This window comes from Schistocerca cancellata, chromosome 1 (assembly GCF_023864275.1).
Source record: "Schistocerca cancellata isolate TAMUIC-IGC-003103 chromosome 1, iqSchCanc2.1, whole genome shotgun sequence".
NCBI classification, from domain to species: domain Eukaryota; kingdom Metazoa; phylum Arthropoda; class Insecta; order Orthoptera; family Acrididae; genus Schistocerca; species Schistocerca cancellata.
Genome location: NC_064626.1, coordinates 460,785,606 through 460,807,674, shown reverse-complemented (window position 1 = coordinate 460,807,674; position 22,069 = coordinate 460,785,606). Strand labels below are relative to the sequence as shown.

Sequence of the window (22,069 nt, the reverse complement as noted above, 5' to 3'; positions counted from 1 at the left end):
GCCCTTAAAACTTCATGCATCTTTCACATTCGTTACATGGCACCCATCACGCTTTTGCAAATTTTGACGACCAGCAGCGAGTGCTCCTCAGACGCGTGTCGTGCCTGCCACAGGGCTGTTCCACCGCGCGATCGTCATGTCGGGCAGCGTGGCGGCGCCGTGGGCGCGCTCCCGCCACCCGGCCAACTCTTCGCGCGGCATCGCACGCAGCCTGGGCTGCCTCGCGCCCGACTCGGCGCTCATGCTGCGCTGCCTCCGGAACAAGTCCGTCGCCGAGGTGCTGCGCGCCTTCGAGGACCAGTACCAGGTGCGCCATCCGCCACTTGCCACACTCACCGTCATCATCATCTACTTTTTTTTTTTTTTTTTTTTTTTTTTTTTTTACTCTGATCGGCCGCGAAATGGAAACCAACGCCTTACAGCTTCTTCGACAGACGTTGGGGTTGTTTTTGGGGAAGAGACCAAACTACGAGGTCATCTGTCTCATCGGATTAGGGAAGGACGGGGAAGGAATTCGGCCGTTCCCTTTCAAAGGAACCATCCCGGCATATGCCTGGAGCGATTTAGGGAAATCACGGAAAACCTAAATCAGGATGGCCGGACGCGGGACTGAAGCGTCGTCCTCCCGAATGCGAGTCCAGGGTGCTAGCCACTGCGCCACCTCGCTCGGTTCGACAGACGTCTTGCAAATACTAGTTTGAGGTCTGCCGCCAAATAACAATGTGCATTATTTTTCGTAACTAAAGAACCGTCGTAATGCTTACATCATCAATACCTTTACACACAAGTGCGCGTGAGCGCCGGCTCTGCAGCGAGCGAAGATCACAAGTCCATAAATTACACTACTATACGGCCCAGTGTTGAGCAAGCGCACTCGGAGATGCACAAGGGTACCTCACACAGAGATCATGCCAGGGTTTCCCTGAGAGCTACAGCACCAAGAATCGCTTCTCGGCTTTTGGCAAGATCAACGAGTAGCTTTTTTTTTTTTTTTTAAATAGGAGGAACAAAGTTAGAACAGGTGGACGGTTTCAAGTACTTAGGATGCATATTCTCACAGGATGGCAACATAGTGAAAGAACTGGAAGCGAGATGTAGCAAAGCTAATGTAGTGAGCGCTCAGCTACGATCTACTCTCTTCTGCAAGAAGGAAGTCAGTACCAAGACTAAGTTATCTGTGCACCGTTCAATCTTTCGACCAACTTTGTTGTATGGGAGCGAAAGCTGGGTGGATTCAGGTTACCTTATCAACAAGGTTGAGGTTACGGATATGAAAGTAGCTAGGATGATTGCAGGTACTAGTAGATGGGAACAATGGCAGGAGGGTGTCCACAATGAGGAAATCAAAGAAAAACTGGGAATGAACTCTATAGATGTAGCAGTCAGGGCGAACAGGCTTAGATGGTGGAGTCATGTTACACGCATGGGAGAAGCAAGGTTACCCAAGAGACTCATGGATTCAGCAGTAGAGGGTAGGAGGAGTCGGGTCAGACCGAGGAGAAGGTACCTGGATTCGGTTAAGAATGATTTTGAAGAAATAGGTTTAACATCAGAAGAGGCATCAATGTTAGCACTGAATAGGGGATCATGGAGGAACTGTATAAGGGGGGCTATGCTCGAGACTGAACGCTGAAAGGCATAATCAGTCTTAAATGATGATGATGATTTTTTTTTTTGAAGTTCGCAACGTTATTTAAGAAAATATACAGTCTGCCAGACTTGCTCGGGCTGCTGCACAGGCAACTGCTTTGAATGACTCACGGAGATGTGTCGTTACAGGCAGAGCCGGCGCTCATGTGCTTCTGTATATAAAGCTAATGATAACGTAAACATTACGACGGGGACCATGGTTACGAAAAATAAAGTCAAGTTGAACGAAATTGGATCCTTCATTGCTGCGGATGGACACTGTGTTTTCGTCGGAAGAATACTGAATTTTAGCATTAGTAATGCTGATTGTTTTCCCATGGTGGTGGCTGCTTGACTGTTGCTGTTGGATGGTGCGGAAGAATTTTTGAAATCAGTGTTCCTCAAAGTTTCAATAGTCGTGGTGTCATTAATTATCGTACTTTTAATGTACGTGAAAATTATAACAGAGACTTAGGTACATATTATTTTGCCCGCTCGTCTAGCCGCGCGGTCTAACACGCTGCTTCCCGAGCGGAAAGGCGTACCGGTGCCCAGCACGAATCCGCCCGGCGCATTAGCATCCGGTTGGGTTTGCTGGCCAGCCTGTGGATGGTTTTTAAGGCGGTTTTTCATCTGCCTCGTCGAATGTGCGCTGGTTCCCCTTATTCCGCCTTAGTTACACTATGTCAGCAATTCCTGCGCAAACACTGTCTCTGCGTACACGTACACCATAATTACTCTACCACGCAAACATGTGGGGCTACACCCGTCTGGTATGAGACGTTCCCCGTAAGGAGGGGCGGGGCGGAGTGGGGGGGGGGGTTACTGGGGGCCGAACCGCACAATAACCCTTGATTGGGTGTGGGGCGGCAGTGGGTGAGTGGACTGCTGTAGCCTGTTGTGGGGTTGTGAACCACCGAGGGCTACGGCGGGGACGAAGCCTCTCCGTCGTATCTAGGTCCCTGGTTGAGTACACCATACACACACACACACACCATACACCACATATCTTATTTTAGTGGTAACATGGCTTCTGTTGTAAGAACAGGTCATAGACATAAAGTTGGCCCTGATGAGGCAATTTATGTATGGTGTAAAGAACATAGTGTATGTGAAATTGTGGTTCTTGTTGGTAATATGACTATACATTTTCATAAAGTTGTGACCTTGAAAATAAAACTACACATTGATCTTGCCAAAAGCCGAGAAGCGATTGCTGGAGTTGTAACTCTCTGGGCCACTCTGGCTTGTCCACCATGCGCATTTCTGTGAGACGCAGGCCACGATATGCGCATGCACAACATTGGGTTGGTTCAAATGGCTCTAAGCACTATGTGACTCAACATCTGAGGTCATCAGTCCCCTAGAACTTAGAACTACTTAAACCTAACTAACCTAAGGACATCACACACATCCATGCCCGAGGCAGGATTCGAACCTGCGACCGTAGCAGCAGCGCGGTTCCGGACTGAAGCACCTAGAACCGCTCGGCCACAACGGCCGGCTGCACAACATTGGGCCATATAGTAGCGTCGTTGGTGTACTTGTGATCTTCGCCTGGCAATTGTTGGACATCTTTAGGTGGTGCTAGCTGTCGCCGTCACTGCTGCAAGACGCGACTGGTGATAATCGCGCAAGAGTAGGAAAGCGCGGTAAGACGCTCTCAGTAAGTAGAATGTGGCGCTCATACTGCCTGTACCGGCAGCCGAGGAAAGACATTGCGCGTGTGCACAGTGGGCAATGAATATGCTTCCGGATGCTCCTGTGGTTAAAACCTTAAGTAATCCTGTGCAGTTCGCTACGTCGGGTGATAAATCTGAGATTGTTGTTTCCCTTGTTTCCCTTGTTCCCGCATCCCTGTTGATAAGATTGTCTGTCCCCTTTCCCTTTAAACACAAGCCCAGAATGATGATGCTGAAGGTACAATTTAATGGCAGGCAATGCTGCATTCCAGGCAGTGCTTAGCTGAAATTCTCTGTTCCTGTTGATAAGATTGTCTGCTGTACAGATGCGTATGCCCTCCATAAATCAAGTCTAGCACAATGATCGTCTTGGGATTGTGCATTTAAGGAGGGCATACAATCTTACCAGCAGTCGTCGTTCAGACGTTGACATTTGTTATAGTGGGGCACTAACTTTCTAATATCTCCTTAAAACGCAGAAGGGGTGATTCCCGCCAGTTCCCTATGATAGTCTACAGCTCATCAGCTTGAAAATGCTGTCCTCATAGTCAGGCGTTCAGGAAGCCAAGTCAAACACTTCCCATCTAAAACGCCAGAGAAGCGTTCTCATTGCCCCTACAGCTAGCAGCTGAAAAGAAGGAAACGCATGACAGTTGCTTTATGTGGGCTGCGTGAAATCAGGCCCAACCGCTCGGTGGGCACTCACATTTGGTGGGAGACACTGTTTTCTGGGGATCTTTACGTGCTCATTGTGCACTTAAAACTAAAAAGAGCGACGTGACGCAATGGACGTTCATACTTGAAATACTGTGCATAAGCTTTATCGGATTTTCATTGCAGTTTTGATTTTGCGACCGATCGGAGGCTGAAAAAAGTAGTCCCCGTACTATTTGTTCACAACGTCGTGAACGAGGGCTCTCTACTTCTGGGTATCAGTTTCGGCCCACTAATACAGGCCGACCTGTAAGCTAGTAGTAAAAAAACGCGTTTGGTGTAATATAATTAAACAAATGAAAATACAAATTCATTATCAACACAGAAACCCATGTTCAAAGGACCTAGAAAAGATGCTCAAAGTGGTTTTCCTGCTGTTCTGAGCAAACATTGTATCTTTTCAACGCTGATTTGCGAATGTTGCCGCAAATATTCTGGCGCCATAGGTTTTCATACTCTGAATGTATTCGTCCCTGTTCATCTTCGACCTTGACGGAATAAACTTCATTTTATAGTATACCCTACACTGAAAAATCCGTGGGTGCAATATCTGGAAATCGTGGGGGTTATTTAATAGTGCCCCGTCTTCCAGTCCATTCATCAAAGATTTAATTTATAAACCCTCCCACAATAACTGCAAAATTCTGGGAAATTCCATCTTCTTGAACAAACGAACGCTTCCATAAACAGCTGCAGATGTCCGAAAAGAGGACAGTTTCCTATTCTAACAACGCTTTTTGAAATTCATGTAGGTAATTTACAGAACTGACAGAATGCAGTTTTATTGCCTGAACAGTGAAAATGTAGTACTCGGGAAACTTGTTTCCTTTCACCATTTAATGGAGGCCATCAAGGAGAAAAATTTTCCCAAAGATTTGAAATGACATGTAAAGCACGTTGGTTGTCGCTAATTTTCGAAAAATGGGTGAATAAAGTCCAGGTACTTGCGCGCCATCGGTTAGGCTGCCTCAGCACAAACACACGGTTTCTAGCTGTAATAATTGTCTTACTGCGTTTAACTTTTAACGTAAGAGTATACCTCTTAACGAGTAGATTATGACTGTATTTCAAATTTTTTAATTCGATCATTAACTACACGAAATATTGAAAATCAAATTTTTGTTTCCCCTGGAGCGTGTGTGGCAGAGGGTAATTCAGTTACCAATAGCATTTCCCTCCTTTCTTATTTCATTCGCGAATGGTGTGTGGAAAGGATGATTCTCGGTAAGCCTTCGCAACGACGCCAGTTTATTGGATTTGCTCGACATGGCTATCTCATTATCGGCTACCTGTGTGTGAGAGGATGTAATATACATTATACTCTTATCGGAACATTAGCTCTCGGAACAGCTGCGAGACGTAGAAGTTTACTAATCTAACCCAAATAAAACTCAACCCTCTCTGTTGTATCTTCATTAACTATTCCATTAATACTACCTGAGAAGAACCCTGACTGATGAACAATATAACTGTACAGTTACTACGGAAGAGATTTCCTATTTTGTACTCTACAGCAAAGTTTCCTGAATACACTGCAGCGCGCCAAACATTACGTTGGTAAAGTATACTTGATGCTACAACGGCTCGTTATTTCTGTTAGCCTCCTGCTCATATCTCTTGGCTATGTTTAACTTTGGAACACTATCGTCGTTCTGTCGTTTGATGAATCTACATCTTTCTGTCAGCAGAGATACTTTCTCAGGTCTTCTTCTTTGTATCCCACCACGTTTTCGATTGCCAAATTTTCTACTCCCTTGGGTTACAGCCAACGCAAGGCGAATTTATTTTGGATGCCGGTAATCTGCCTAAAATAACGTGCATCTAGAAGGCTGCACTCTGTTTTGTTGTACTATTTTCAAGAGAGATACACAGAGGCTTTGTTAGTACCTCGTTTGTGATACTGCCTTGGTGCGAGATACCAAGCGTTCTCCTAAGGCAACATTAGTGGAACAAATTTACCTGTTTTATCACTCTAGTTTTTATCAATTCTACTAACTGTTTTCAAGTTTCCCACGTGTAAATGTTTGTTGGAATGACAATATTAGGAAAAGAGTTTACCTTCATTGATGTACTTCTGGCTGTTGTTTGCAGATGGGACACATGGTCGCTACTCCAAGTAGATATTCGCATTGGGCAAATTTATTTCAAATCCACTTCGAACGGCTGTCTATCGTCATTAATGTCTGTTCAGCCAGACATGCAAGTAAATATTACATGTCGAGGCGGGCACAAGAAGATGAAATCGTGGGTCTCGATTCCTCATAGTCTCGTTCTTACTAGTGGAGAAATACTGAGTAAAGTTGCCAGCATTAAGTGATGAATTTACGGGACTGTCGTACAGGAATATATACAGTCTGACATATGGAAGTTTGGATCTATCCGAGAGCCATGAGTGGACAGCCAAAGTGGTGATGTCTGCTTTCGTAGTGAAGCAGCACGGGACGTCTCTGTTTACATCCATGTCACAGAGCTCATGGTCGAGGTTGGTTGAGTGCTTCAGTCTTCTTCGCGTTTTGTATTTCCTTTCGAAGGAGAGTGGCCCGTTCTTATTATAAATCGACAATATAGATCAATTTTTCGAGTGAATATGCACATCCGAAAGTACACGAAATCAAACCATTTCTCCAAGTTGTTGTTAAGATTGACCATAATGATCTTGCTGCATACACCTATCCATTGCGAGAAATCTAGTACATATCAAGATAATTAACGGTATATCGTGTGACAAGATTCTAAATGACAGTAGGAATAGTCTCAAGTGTCTGTAGATCAGCAGTACTAGGACTTTGGATGATATGTATTTTTGAACTCCCATTTCAAGTACCTTCGGAGATAGTGATTTCTGTACTCCACCTGTACTGGAAGGTGATAAGCCATATGGCTGAAAATGGGCTCACTTCACCTCATTCCCAGTCTTCAATGGATTGAGGTGGGTTTGTATTGAACTGACCAAACACATGCCATTCTCTTTATATACTGACGGGTGCCGCGCCATTGTAAATTGTGATAGATAACCGAAGATGTGCTCAGGCTGTGGGCAAGCAGGACATGTTCACGTGGAATGAATGCAGCGGTGGATCACGCAATTGCTACAAGGAGATGCACTGGTTTCGACTACACCGATGACTGCTGATACATGTGGAAGTTCTCCACAACGACTCCAGACCACCGTCTGTGCTGGAGGGAACGTCATCTATACCTGTGCCCTCTCCTGCTCCACCTGTGCTGATGGGTGGTGGAGAGGTTCCGGCGATAGGGATGGACGTCGAATCTATGGACGTGCCTACTGCTTCTTTAGTGCCTGCCCATCAGGATACACCAGTGGTCTCGGATAATGGGGTACACATGCATAAACAATCGTCGCCAAAGAGACGTAAGAAGCATTGGCTTACTCCATCGGACACCTCCCTGCCACAGCCAATGGACAATACTGATTCTCTCTGCCAAACCCTCCTCCGATTGGATGATCCTATGGCAGAACATTAAGCCTGTCTCCTGTCAGATACAGAACAATCTTCGCAATCTCCGAGTGACGCGCCTCCCATTGACGGACAGCAACCAGAATACCACCATTCGTTCTCCAGTAACACGCTGTCGCCCTCTGGCACTACAGAGGCTCTGCTGGACAGTCTGGGCCAATGCATTATTGCATGGTCCGATGTTGTTGAAAATGGACCAACAAATGTTGATGTACACTGAAGAGCCAAAGAAACTGGTACACCTGCCTAATATCGTGTAAGGCCTCCCGCAAGCACGCAGAAGTGCCGCAACACGACCTGGCATGGACTCGACCCATGTCTGAAGTAGTGCTGGAGGCAACTGACTCCATGAATCCTGTCCATAAAGCCGTAAGAGTACGAAGGGGTTGGAGATCTCTTCTAAAGAGCACGTTGCAAGGCATCCCAAATATGCTCAATAACGTTCATGTCTGGGGTGTTTGGTGGCCAGCCGAAGTGTTTAAACTCAGAAGAGTGTTTCTGAAGCCACTCTGTAGCAATTCTGGACGTGTGGGGTGTCGCATTGTCCTGCTGGAATTGCCCAAGTCCGTCGGAATGCACAATGGACATGAATGGATTCAGGTGAACTGACAGGATGCTTACGTACGTGTCACCTGTCGGAGTCGTATCAGGGGTCCCATATCACTCCAGCTGCACATGCTCCACATCATTACAGAGCCTCCACCAGCTTTAACAGTTTCCTGCTGACATACAGGCTCCATGGACTTATGACGTTGTCTCCATACCCCTACGCGTCCATCCGCTCGATGCAATTTGAAACGAGACTCGTCCGACCAGGCAACATGTTTCCAGTTATTAACATTCCATTGCCGGTCTTGACGGGCCCAGGCGAGCTGTCAGGCTTTGTGTCGTGCAGTCATCAAGGCTGCAAGAGTGGGCCTTCGGCCCCGAAATCCCATACCGATGATCTTCCGTTGAATGGTTCGCGCACTGACACTTGTTGATAGCCCAGCATTGAAATCTGCAGCAATTTTCGAAAGCGTTGCACTTCTGTCACGTTGAACGATTCTCTTCCGGCGTCGTTGGTCCCGTTCTTGCAGGATCTTTTTCCGGCCGCAGCGACGTCGAGGATTTGATGTTTCACCGGATTCCTGATACTCACGGACACTCGTGAAACGTTCGTAAGGGAAAACCCCCACTTCATCCCTATCTCGGAGATGCTGAGTCCCATCGCTCGCGCGCCGACTACAACACGCGAGCTAACATCCCAAACATGATCGGGCTCACATGCGGTTCCTCTTCGTCGAAATGTCTTGGCTCAAATTCGTCTAGGGGTTGAACCGCACGTGTCGCATTACACGCCCCAAGTTAGACATATGTAATACTTTGGTTAAATTGTCTGGCTGACGGCATGTTTGCGAAATTGTATGAAACATTCAATATCAATATAACATATAACAACAGTAATAATAATATCGAGAGCTAAATTAACGACCCTTAAGTGATGTAGGCCACACAGTTGCGATTTGTTTAGAATAATGTTAATTCAGAAAGTGGTCGTATTTAGAATTACTATTACACTCGAGTGCATATCCATTTGACACAGTTCGATCATTCTTAATCTCATCTCGAATTACAAGTCCAGTACCCCACCTCAGGCGCGCGGCTGCTCACCGCTCAGAGACTAAGTCCCGCGATATCACACAACGCGAAATTTTCTAAGTCGTTTCACTTCCTAGCTACCTAAAGACCGACCGTCCGCTTTCGCGTCTGCATCCGAACTGTTCACTTTGGTGTATAGCCCAGAACTATCCGCTTACGTGTCTGCACCCGCACTGCCCTCTGCCCGTCCTCGGCGGCGCTTCCCGCGCGCCGAACGTCCTCGCTCAACTGATTAGTGCAGTTCCATTTCCTGAAGCCGTCCATCTGATTGTCCACGGCTTATTCTACATTACTTTACATTTTAACATATTTAAATAATCGAAGCTTGACCACTTTCACTTTCTAAATAAAGAAACAATAGTACCCATTACATAATAAACGTTACATTCTTTCACATAAAACCAATACAATTTCCTTCTTAGCTTTCATGCCACCGCCAGAAGCCTTGCACCAATGTGCTTTCTGATAAATAAATAAAGAACAAAAGTAACTATTATGCACTAAGCTTTAAAACAAATATTATATTACCTAATGATTCAATAAGGTGTCATGCTGTCATCGTTCAATGTGTTTTGTGTTGAGGAAATGATGGTCTGATGCTTAACTGTAAATACTGATTATTTAAATTTACTATAGCTTTTAAACAAATAAAGTTACAGAGTTGATATTTACGTTTGTCATTTCAATGATGCGCTTCTATATGAAATGTCGATCGTTAAGATCGATCAGAACGTTCAGATTTTAACATTCAGGTCGTTGTTACAAAACTTGTTAATTTCACTTTAACAGTGAATCCTAAATTATTATAGATATGATCAATATTCAAGTTTTATTGGGATCACGATGGAAATTTATGGAGGATGGCACATTAAAATTACTGTGGCTTCATTCCCTGCATTACTACAGAATTAAATAGTTTTCATAAATGTTTTCCTTTGTGGCCAATCTTAGGTCCGCCATATTTAACACTGCTCCGTCTCCTTTGCCACAACGGCTTCTACTGGGTTTCCCTATAACGTAGGTTCTCGTCTGTCTCACTCGCACACTACAGCGCTTAGGCCTCAATAGACGATAGACGTCTGCGAATTTCCCCGTCTCGTGATGAATGTACGCCCTCTATGTCACGCGGTCCTCGACGACAGGGTTAGTTTCACAATTCCTGTAGGCTGACTCTTTCATCCGTATATTTAAATGAGAGCGCAATGCTCGTTAACTCACAAACACCACGTTCACAGTCACTTAAATCTTGATAACTGGTCATTGTAGCAGCAGTAACCGATCTAAGAACTGCGCCAGACACTTGTTGTCTTATACAGGCGTTGCCGACCGCAGCGCCGTGTTCTGCGAGTTTACATATCACGCCTATATCAGTTCCTCTGGCGCTTAAAAAGTGTAGCTGCGCTTGCTGCAACAGCAACGTATGGACGGATATCTATGGAGTCGTAATGCCTGCTTGAAGGGCATTTACGGGCCCTGCTGGTGTTTTTTGCTACAGTGAACATCCCTGTGACTACGGTGCCACCACAGGGTTATTGGATTGGCTCTATAAATGTCGCCGCGCGGGATTAGCCGAGCGGTCTCAGGCGCTGCAGTCATGGATTGTGCGGCTGGTCCTGGCGGAGGTTCGATTCCTCCCTCGGGCATGGGTGTATGTGTTTGTCCTTAGGATAATTTTGGTTAAGTAGTGTGTAAGCTTAGGGACTGATGATCTTAAGAGTTAAGTCCCATTAGATTTCACACACATTTGAAGATCTATAAATGTCAACAGAATTGGGATGATGCATGATGCAGGTTAATCTTCACTTGCTCCACAAAATGGTGTGGGCGTCGGAGATCAATACTGTTCTCCTGCAAGAAGTTCACCTATACAAGTTTCTGGCTTTTTATGGACACACTCTCTATGTTATGCCGTGCGCTGAATGCAGTAGTGGGACAGTGATACTCCTGTGGGAATTTTTTTTATTTTTATTTACACACCAAACTGAGGAGCAAATCTCTAAGGTCATGGAACGTGTCAGTACATGAAATTACGATATAAAAATAATAATAGATAAAAATAAAATGTTTATGAACCCGAAAAAAGTCAATCCGTAAGTTTAAGTAAACGCAATGAACAATACAACAAGAATCAGCTTAATTTCTCAAGGAACTCGACCGAATAGAAAGAGTGACCCATTAGGAAACTCTTCAGTTTAGATTTGAAAGCACGTGGATTACTGCTAAGATTTTTTGATTCGAGTGGTAGCTTATTGGAAATGTATGCAGCAGAATACTGCACATCTTTCTGCACAAGAGTTAAGGAAATCCGATCCAAATGCAGGTTTGATTTCTGCCAAGTATTAACTGAGTGAAAGCTGCTTATTTTTGGAAATAAGCTAATACTGTGAACAAGAAATGACAGTAAGGAACATATATATTGAGTGGCCAATACCAAAATACCCAGACTCCTGAACAGCGGTCGATAAGAGGTTCGTAAACTTACACCACTTATTGCCCGAACCGCCTGTTTCTGAGCCAAAAATATCCTTTTAGAATGGGAAGAGTTACCCCAAAATATAATAAGATACGACATAAGCGATTGAAAATAAGCAAAGTAGACTAATTTTCGTGTCGAACTATCACTCACTTCAGACACCGTTCGAATAATAAAAACGGCAGCGTTAAGTCTTTGAACAAGATCCTGAACGTGGGGTTTCCACGACAGTTCACTATCTATCTGAACGCCTAGAAATTTGAACTGTCCAATTTTACTAATCACCATCCCATTCTGTGACATTAATACGTCAGGTTTTGTGTGTTAGAAACTGTAAAAACTGAGCCATACTGTGATTTAGCGTTAGTTTATTTTCTACAAGCCATGACAGCCTTTTGCTGTCTGTCTATTTGAACCCGAGCCAATGTTCCACACAACATCCCTTACTATCAAGATAGTGTCATCAGGAAACAGAAATCTTTTAGAGTTACCTGTAATACTAAAGGGCATATTATTTATATAAAATAGGAACAGGAGTGGCCCCAACAATGATTCCCGGGGCACCCCCTCCCCTCCCACTTGACTGTACCCCATACCCCACTCAGACCCGAAATCATAGCCATTCTCAACATTGTGAATAATAACCTTTTGCTGTCTGTTGCTAAAGTAAGAGATGAATCAGTTGTGAGCTACTCCCGGTATTCTGTAATGGTCCAACTTCTGGAGCAATATTTTGTGATCAATACAATCAAACGCCTTAGTTAAATCAAAAGATATGCCTAGCCTTCGAAATCTTTTATTTAACCCATCCAGTACCTGACAGAGAAAAGAGAATATGGCATTTTCAGTTGTTGAGCGATTTCTAAAGCCGAACTGTACATTTGATAGCAAATTATGTGAAATAAAATCATTAATCAGTCTTACATACACAGCGTTTTCAGTAACGTTAGCAAATACTGATGGCATAGAATTAGGTCTAAAATTGTCTACATTAACCCTTTCTCCCTTTTTATAAAGCGGCTCTACTTCTGAGTACTTTACTAATTCAAGAAACTGACCATTCCTAAAGGAAAAATTACAAATATGGCTAAATACAGGGCTAACATCTGCAGCACAGTACTTTAATTTTCTACTAGGCAATCCATCATATCCATGAGACTCCTTAGTCTTCAGTGATTTAATTATTGACTCAATCTGCCCCTTGTCTGTAACACAGAGGAGTATTTCAGACATCAATCTCAGAAAGGCATTTGCCAAGAAAGGCATACGATTCTCTGTAGAAACTAAATTTTTATGAAAATGATTGTTAAATACTGTACATATATCTGATTTATGAGTAACAGAAATATTTATACTCCGAACTGACTTTATATCGTCGACCTTGTGCTGCTGACCAGACACTGCCTTCCCAACTGACCATATGATTTTAATTTCATCCTATGAATTAGCTATTCTATTTGTAGACCACATATTCTTTGCCTTCCTAATAACATTTTAATCACCTTACAATACTGTTTGTAATGGGCTACTGTAGCGTGATTGTGACTACTTCTAACATTTTGATATAATTCCCACGTTGTTCTACATGATATCCTTATCCCACTAGGCAGCCACCCAGGCTGTCTATTAGTGTTAGTACCCCGTTTATAACGTTCTAATAAAAAGCAACTCTCTAAGATTATGAGAAATGTGTTAAAGAAAGCATTATATTTATCATATATGTTATCGGCACTATAAACATCCTGCCTCTCTGTTGCTGCTGGATTAACTTTCCTACATAGTTTGTAATTATATGTGACATTTGTTTGAGTACAAAAGCCTTTTAGTGTCAAAATTCGTGCATCATGGTCTGAAAGACCGTTCTCCCTTTTACTAACAGAATGCCTATCTAGTAATGAAGAATTAATAAAAATATTGTCTATAGCTATGCTACTGTCCGCCTGCACCCTAGTTGGAAAAAACACAGTCTGCATCAGATCATATGAATTTAGGAGATCTACCAACATCCTTTTTCTTGCACCATCGTATACAAAATTTATATTGAAGTCACCACATATAACTGACTTCTGGTACTTCCTGCAAAGTGAATCAAGAATCCTCTCTAGCTTGAGTAGAAATGCACTGAAGTCAGAGTTACGGGACCTATAAACAACATCAATTAGAAGTTTTGTTTCACTAAATTCAACTGCCCAAAAGCAGCATTCAAATATCTGTTCAGTTCAGTGTCGTGATACATCTATGGATTCAAATAGAATACTGTTTTTTAGGTACATTGTGATTGAAAATACGGTCTCGTGGTGACCTTCCATGGTGTCTGGATCAACAGTGTTTATACACCCTCTGGCTCGGAAAATCAACGAGAATTGTCGCGGTTTTATTTGAAAGAGGTAGCCTCTTTGTTTGCGGCTGCTACGGCTATTTCATTCTTGGTGGAAATTTCAAACATGTAATTTGTCCCAGAAGGACCAGTTTCCCCAATATACTACATGCCATGAATTACTGGTGCACGATTTGAATCTCGCTCACATATGGGAACGAGTGCATGGTGATTGAAGTGGTTGTACGTATGTTACGAGCCATTCAGCGAGTCGCTTTGATCGTGTCTATGTTTCCCAAGGTATCGTGGTTGTGACAATTGATGCTGAAAAAATGAAATGGTCGTACGGCATTGGAGGCCGCCGAAATTGCAAGTCCTTTCGAGCTGACGCCACTTCGGCGACTTGCGAATCAATGATGATGAAATGATGATGAAAGACATACAACACTCTGTCATCACGAGGCAGAGAAAAAAATCCCTGACCCCGCCGGGAATCAAACTCGGGACCCCGTGCGCGAGAAGCGAGAACGCTACCGCAAGACCACGAGCTGCGGACCAATTGATGTTGAGTTATGGACTATGATGGCCTTCTCTGACCATATCACATATGTATACGAACTTTCTCTCTCCAACGGCAGAGAGTGTGGCTCGGTTGAGCCACGTGAAAGTTTAATGTCGCACATCTAGTTAATAGAGAATGCATCAACCTCCACCGGAAGACGCTTCTGATGTACCCTTCAACACTTTGGTGGTGGCTTGATTGTGCTACACCTGCTTTGCGTCACACCATGATACAATATAAACTTGACAAGGTGTGTTGGGCATCTAAACATGTTGGAATTATAATTCTCGCTGCTCCTGGAGCTCTCTGGTTAAGCACTGTCTCTTGATCGACAGCTTCACATGCAGAAGTAAAGACGCAGATTATCTCGCTTACACGTCGCCGTCTTAAGAGGGCGTCAAGATGTCAAGATTGGGTCTTTGGGGAAGCACCGTCAATGCGCCACATTATTAGAAAGAACCAGCGATGCCAGAGAGGACTGGTGAACGCCACTGATACGCTGGATGGTCGACGCCTGTCCGTCCCAGAAAGATGTGAGCGCCTTTGTGGACCACTATCAACAGTTCTATGTGGGAGTAGACCAGGATAACACAGCTATGGATGAAGTCCTCCTATCTTTCCTTGATGTTCTTGATGGGCCTGCTGTGGAGATCCTTATGGCTGCAGTTACGACTGATGATTTCGATGACGCTCTTCATAAGGGAGCCCCCACCATGTTCCTGGGTCCAGATGGTTTCCTGCTGTAGTTGTATTGCATATTCCGTTGGTTTATGGTCTCTCGTTGAATTGCTGTGTACCAAGAACAGATATCCGCTCACGTTCCACTCCTTCTGGTCCCCAAGTCGGCTGGGGAACAGGGGTTGACCATTACCAGTCACTGACTATGTTTAATTGTGAATTTAAGATGTGCACCTGGCTCCTCACAGCCCATCTCAAGTGCATCCTGCTTCAAGTTTTATCTCTGAATCAAATGCGTCTTGGTGGAGTCAATAATGTACGGAAGGCGCTCAGTAACTATCATGACGTTACTGCCATGGCAGCGACCTGCCGCTTTCGAGGCGCCTTGGTGCTGGTGGACTTGAACCATGCCTTAGATAGGGTGAGCCATGTCTGTCTTGCGCAAGTGATGCGAAGAATGGCTTTTCCCTGTGACGTTGAACGTATCACCATGCGAGTTCTTCAGAGTGCCTCTTCTCAGATGCTGATCGATGGACGCTCTGCAGGGTCCTTTATTATTTTGTGAGATGTCTGCTCTTGAGCTGCCACTATTATACAGATTGTGGAGCTGGTTTTGCCTCATTGTATGGAAGAGGTGCATGTGGCGCTGGAATATATCACGATACTGATCTGCTGCAGGCAGTCGTGTGAATCTCACAAAGTCTGATGCTTTAAACATTGGTGGGTGTCTTCCAGATGGAACTGTATCTCTGTTGCAGTCAATGGACACGCTCAGATGTTTGGGGATTATCTTCACACATGACATACGGAGAACGGCCAGCTACATACAAACGCCTCCTTCAAGTGACTACACAAGCGTCTGTAATAATCTACTCCAAACTTTGGACGTGGTAGAATGGGTTAATTTTGTCAACATTCATCCGGCGTCCAGGTTTGGCCCACATATTACCAATGCTGAAAGCGATGGCGAGCAGTTTGGTGGCAGATTTTAGTTACTTCGTGAGTGCAGGTCTTATCTTCAGAGTCTATTATGACACACTCAATCTTCCCCCTTGGGAAGAGGGAGTTGGTATGGTCAATGTCTGTTGCAGTGGGTGTCATATATGTCTGCACGACGGTTAAGTTGAGGGCTCACTATCAGACCGGTTTGTCAGGAGCGCTGATTGATGAACTTGCTCCCCCTTCCAGAGAGCTTCCATTTACAATAGAGCGTATTTCTACTTCCCTCTCGATACTTAAGAACTTTTTCATCAATTACAGTTATGTCCATGCAGACCTGCCTCATACCAGGACTCCTGTGGGACGTGACGTTTATCGCCTAATGATGAGAGGTTACACCCAGAACATGGTGGAGAGCAGGAATACTGAGTTTGTATGGACCATGGTTACATGCACCTTGTCCTCCTCGCCACGGAGGCCCGTGCGACACAGAATCCCGTTGTCAATGAGAAACTGACTAAGCAACTCTGGCTATATGACATTAACATTCTCCGATTTGCCTTCAGTGATTGAAACGGATGAACATCGACTTGTATGTGGACCTTCTGCATAGGTGTAGCTGCTGACACGGAAAATACTTGCTTTACCGCTGACAGTAAAAATAAAGGTACTTGTTTTACTTTTTCGTATTGCTCTATACACTGTCGTAGCAGAGTCGCTTCTGCCCCCTTCCTCGGTGGGCTCACGGCCAGCAATATTGTATTATTCTACTTTTTCATCTTCTGCGTCTGTAATACAGTGGTTTGCGTTACCTCCTGCATTACTGGTCTTCCACCTTATTGATATCCCAGTTCACTTTCAATACTGTGCTCCAGTCATACTATTGCAGAGTCTTCTTGTTCGATTTCCTGTCAGTTTTAGAGTCTAGTAGATACCTTTGTTTCATAAACAATAATACTCACAAGATTGTAACTTTAATTATAATTGTCTATCTCTCTGTATCCGAATCCCGCTCCAGCTACTGCCGGGTCTGGGTGCTGACGAGTCCTCTCCATTTGGCTCGGTCCTCCCACCACTTTTCTTCCTACACTTGCTGCCAGGTCACACCTCTCCTTTCTACAGATGTTCTCACTCCCATTTTCCACCGTGTTCTTGGGCACCCTCTAGGTCTTTTCCCATCCATCTTTAGTTCTTCCATAATTTTGGGGAGTCTCTGTCTATGCATCCTTCTAACATGCCCATACCATTTTAATCTCTTTTTTTCAATTCCTTTTCTCATACTTTCTTGTCCTTTCTAATCTGTACATTCCTTACTCTGTCCATTCTTGTTTTTCCCTTAACTGCTCTGAGAAATTTCATTTCCCCTGCTTGCAGTTTGCTCCAGTCCCTTTCTGTCATTTTCCATGTTTCTCCACCATAGGTGACAATAGGGAAGTAATAATTCTTATACATAAGGGGTTTTGCTTTTTCTGAAACTTCCTTATTCCAAATCAGGTGTTTTATTGTTTGGTAGAAATTGCCTCCCTTCTGTAACCTCCTATTAATTTCGTTAGTTATTGTTCCATCCGTAGATATTTCACTCCCTAAATAAGTGAACTTTCTACCACTTTGAGGGGTTCTCCATTCAAGGTAATATTTCCGTTAATCCCTTTCTCTCTTCCAAATACCATTACTTCACTCTTATCTTTATTTATTTTTAATCCATACCTTTTCATTATTTCCTTCCATGCATCAAGCTGTAACTGTACATCTACCTCTTTATCACTCCATATTACCATATCATCTGCAAAAATCATCTTTTTGTCTTTTTCTTTTACTATATCTTTATCTGCCCTGTTCATTCCCTCCATCACAATATTAAAAAGTGCAGGAGATAGAATACTTCCTTGCTTAAGTCCTTGTCTTATTTCGAAGCATTCAGAGTTCCCCAATGGTGTTCTAATTCTACAATTGTGTCCTCTGTACATTGTCTTTATTACATTAATGTAACCATCTTCTATATCTATCTTCTTCATTTTTACCCAGAGTCTTTCCCTGTTAACTGAGTCATATGCCTTTTCTATGTCCATAAAAACCATTATCATTCTTTTGTTATACTCCCAACTTTTTTCCATCAGTTGACGGATAGAAAATATCAGGTCGATCGTGCTTCTTCCTTTCCTAAACTCATGCTGCTCCTCACTGAGCTCCGTTTCTATCTTTTCACTTATTCGATTTAGCAAAATTCTTTCAAAAATCTTGGCTGTATGACTCATAAGGGTTATTCCTCTGTAGTTTTACAAAATCTTTTATTGCCTTTCTTGAAGATGGGAACAATGTCTCCTGTTCTCCAATCGTCAGGTATTGTACTATTTCTCCACACGCTTGATAGTACTCTATACAGCCACTGCATTCCCACTGGACCTGCTGCTCTTATCATGTCCACTGATACTTCATCAGGTCCTGGGGCTTTCCCCCCATTCATCGTCTTCACAGCTTTTTCCATTTCTTCCCGTGTAAACTGTACTAATTCTGCTTCCCAACTTCTCTCAATTTCTCCATTATTTGTTGTTTCCTCATGCACCTGCTCCTCAGCATTTAACAGTTTCTTAAAATGTTCTTTCCAGAGATCTTTCATATTCCCTGGATCTTCAATCACGGTACCGTCCTCTGTTTCCATCTTTACTGGTACTTCAGAAGCCTTCCTTTTATTTTTCATCATTTTACAGAACATTTTCTTATTGCACTTCACATCTTCTCCAAGTTTTTTTGTAAACTCTTCCCATGCCTTTTTCTTTGCTGTTTCCACAATTTCTTTGCACTTCTTCTTTTCCTCTATATATCTTTTATGGTCTTCGTTATTTTTAGTTTTCCACCACTTTCTCCATGCTCCATTTTTTCTTCTAACTGCTTGCATTGTGGTATCATCCCACCAACTTGTCTGTCTTACTTTTTCCTTTTCATGTTCTACCACATACTTTTTGTGCTGCTTCGACTAAAGTGTCTTTGAATAAACTCCATTCTTTTCTACATTGCAGAAAACTTCTTTTGGAAATTTTTGTGTGATTAATTCTCTGTACTTCTCAGCACATTCACTCTCCTTCAGTTTCCAATCCCGTATCCTCATCACTTTCTTCTGTTTTCTATTTTTCATACATTGATTTATTTTCCATTGTCCCACCAGTAATCTACAGTCTCCATCTCCACTCACACTTGGAATTACCTTCACATGTGTTACTTTCTCTCCCCATTCCCTATCTACTAGAATATAATCAATTACACTCTGATTCTTCCATCGCAACTGTATCTGGTGATAATATGACTTTCTCTCTTCATAAACCAGCTGTTTGCTATTTTCATTCCATTCCTCTGGCACAAATACAGGAGTCTTTCCCCTTCTTCATTTCTGCCTCCATATCCAAAACATCCCAATACTTGCTCAAATCCCTTTCTGTCTTTGCCCACCTGTGCATTAAAATCTCCCATCACTATATTAGCACTCTCTATATGGTTTTCTAACACATTTTCAAAGTCCAAAAACGGTTCAAATGGCTCTGAGCACTATGGGACTTAACATCTTAGGTCATCAGTCCCCTAGAACTTAGAACTACTTAAACCCAACCAACCCAAGGACATCACACACATCCATGCCCGAGGCAGGACTCGAACCTGCTACCGTAGCAGTCCCGCGGTTCCAGACTGAAGCGCCTAGAACCGCACGGCCACCGTGGCCGGCTTCAAAGTCCATCTTCTCTTCTTCGCTACAGGTGTATAAATCTGGATTACTTCTAGTGTTTCTTTTTGGAATCTCTGTCTGATATATATCTCACACTTTCAATACAGCTTTGTACGTTCTTATTCAACATCACTGCCACACCATTTTTTCCAGACCTCCAGTACAGTTTTCCTCCTCATCTCAAATTCTTCTCACCTTTTCCCTTCCACTTTGTTTCGCTTAATCCCAACATATCTAACTTTCTCTCCGTTAGTATATCTGTCATTTCTTCCATTTTTCCATTGAGGGTTAATCTATTAAGGGTGCCAGTATTTAGGTTATTTTTTAGTCCAGTTGTTTTCATCTTCTTGTACTGATGAATATCATCAGGTCTCCCATCATTTGCACCAGTACTTGAAGAAGCAGTGGGGTCAAATCCTGAGTGGTTCGTTCCGAGGCTCGTCTGTATTATGAAAGCAATATATGAAGACTTTACTACTGGCTTGCTAGGCCTAACGCAAGAAAGAATTTTCTGTTGGGGTTGTCTCCCTTAGCCTTTGGAGTTTCTCCTCCAGTGGTTCCCTTCTCATTTAATCCCCAAAAAGGAGGGTTGCCTCATCTGCCAGCTACGCCGTTCCGAAATCTTCCCTCTCCGCCGTCGCTGCCATTAAGGTCTTCACCCGTAACCCTGGGCATGGGTTCCGAGTTGCACCCCACGGGATTGGATCCCTGCCTGAACTCAGCCATTCTAGCACTCCGGCCTACTAAAGTGTAGGATGCCCACCCCCGCCACGATGACGCGCCAGACATGAATTACCCCAGTGGAGGAATAGGGAAGGGGACCCTACCTCCCTGGAGCCGGGTTAATGATTGTGTATGGTGCCACAATCAAAGGTAAATTATAATTGTATCTTTCCTTAGTCTTGTATAACCATGAATCTTTGACAGAAGAAGGCCGTCGTTTCTTCTGCCATATGACGTCTAATTATCATGTTGTCTTTGTAGCTACTCTGTTTCCCATTATTGTAACGCTCCTGACCTATCATCAATTTTAATGAGTGATGGGTGCCAGATTAGCCAACACTGCTCATATTGATAGGCTTTTGAGCTGCAAACTTGAAGGAAAAGCAATCAGCGGAGAACCTCATACATTGAAACACACAAATGCATTATTGCTTTGTATTTTTAACTAAACGAGGAAATCAAACAATTATTCATTATATCTCACAGCGCATGGCTGGGACGATAGACCAATCACATATTAAGTATTCCATATGTGTTCCTGAAGGTATTTGTGTACGTTATCTACAGACATCCATCGAGCTGCTGAATGAAGAGTCGTCGTCTTGTCTCCCGTGAAATACCAGAGTTCCTTGCCGGCAGCTGCGGAGTCAGTCTGCCAGATGTATCTCAATGAGTTTTAAAACTGTCAAAGGATGACGTACCGCTGCTTCCTAATTCAGTACTTCTGTCAGAATCATCAGTGGACAAAAACGAGTGCAGATACCTCTTATGATCAGGCAATGGAAGATCCCGCCTATGAGAGGATGAGAGACATCAGACAGATACTAACCTGGGAACACGTTCAACAATGTTCAACAATGTGCGCTGAACGGTGTGCTCCGAAGCACTTGTGCCTACGCCAGCACTGTGCTCTGTCAGCAGGCCTGCCACAGGTTGCCGCCTATCCTGCTCGTTTTGTGACGAGGTGTGCACGTTCTACAACTTGTCGCCTACTTGTGCATTCACCGTCCTTCAGCCACAGGCTGATTATAATTGAACTTTCAAACCGCTGTAGAAATAACACCACTGGTCCAAGCGACGTCAAATTGCAACGGAATATTATCGGAAAAGGGGGGAAACGTATGGCGGAAGAAAAATAAATTGTTACAAAATGTAGCATAATTTAATTGTGGTCGAGTACAAATGACAAATGTATCATACAACAATGCCTAAGTTGTACGTTTGACGTTAAACAAGCTGTACTAATCAGTGTGCATCGGTGTACAGGGATGATACTGTCAGTTACATAAGCCCATCCGCCATGGCAAGGTCATATCACATCGGATGGGAAAAAACGGTCTTTAATTGTCCTGAGGCCAAAAACCGCATAAAAAGCATCAATCAAAATGCAATCGGATTGTTAATGTCCGTGTGACTGGCGCAATACATGTTCAGTATTCTGTACACCGTTTTCTGCAACAAGCTAAAGTCGAGAAACAGCAACTGATCAAAGTTTTTTTTTTGCGGGGTCACGTTCA

The 22,069-nt window shown here is 43.6% G+C and overlaps 1 protein-coding gene across 1 annotated transcript in view; it reads left to right on the top strand.

The window, feature by feature from the left end:
• LOC126177043 (carboxylesterase 4A-like) overlaps positions 1-22,069 on the top strand; it is a 388,219-nt gene that overhangs the window by 211,674 nt on the left and 154,476 nt on the right. The window contains exon 7 of the mRNA XM_049924282.1: positions 114-307. Coding sequence (XP_049780239.1) covers positions 114-307 — 194 coding nt within the window. The remainder of the gene's footprint in view (positions 1-113; positions 308-22,069) is intronic.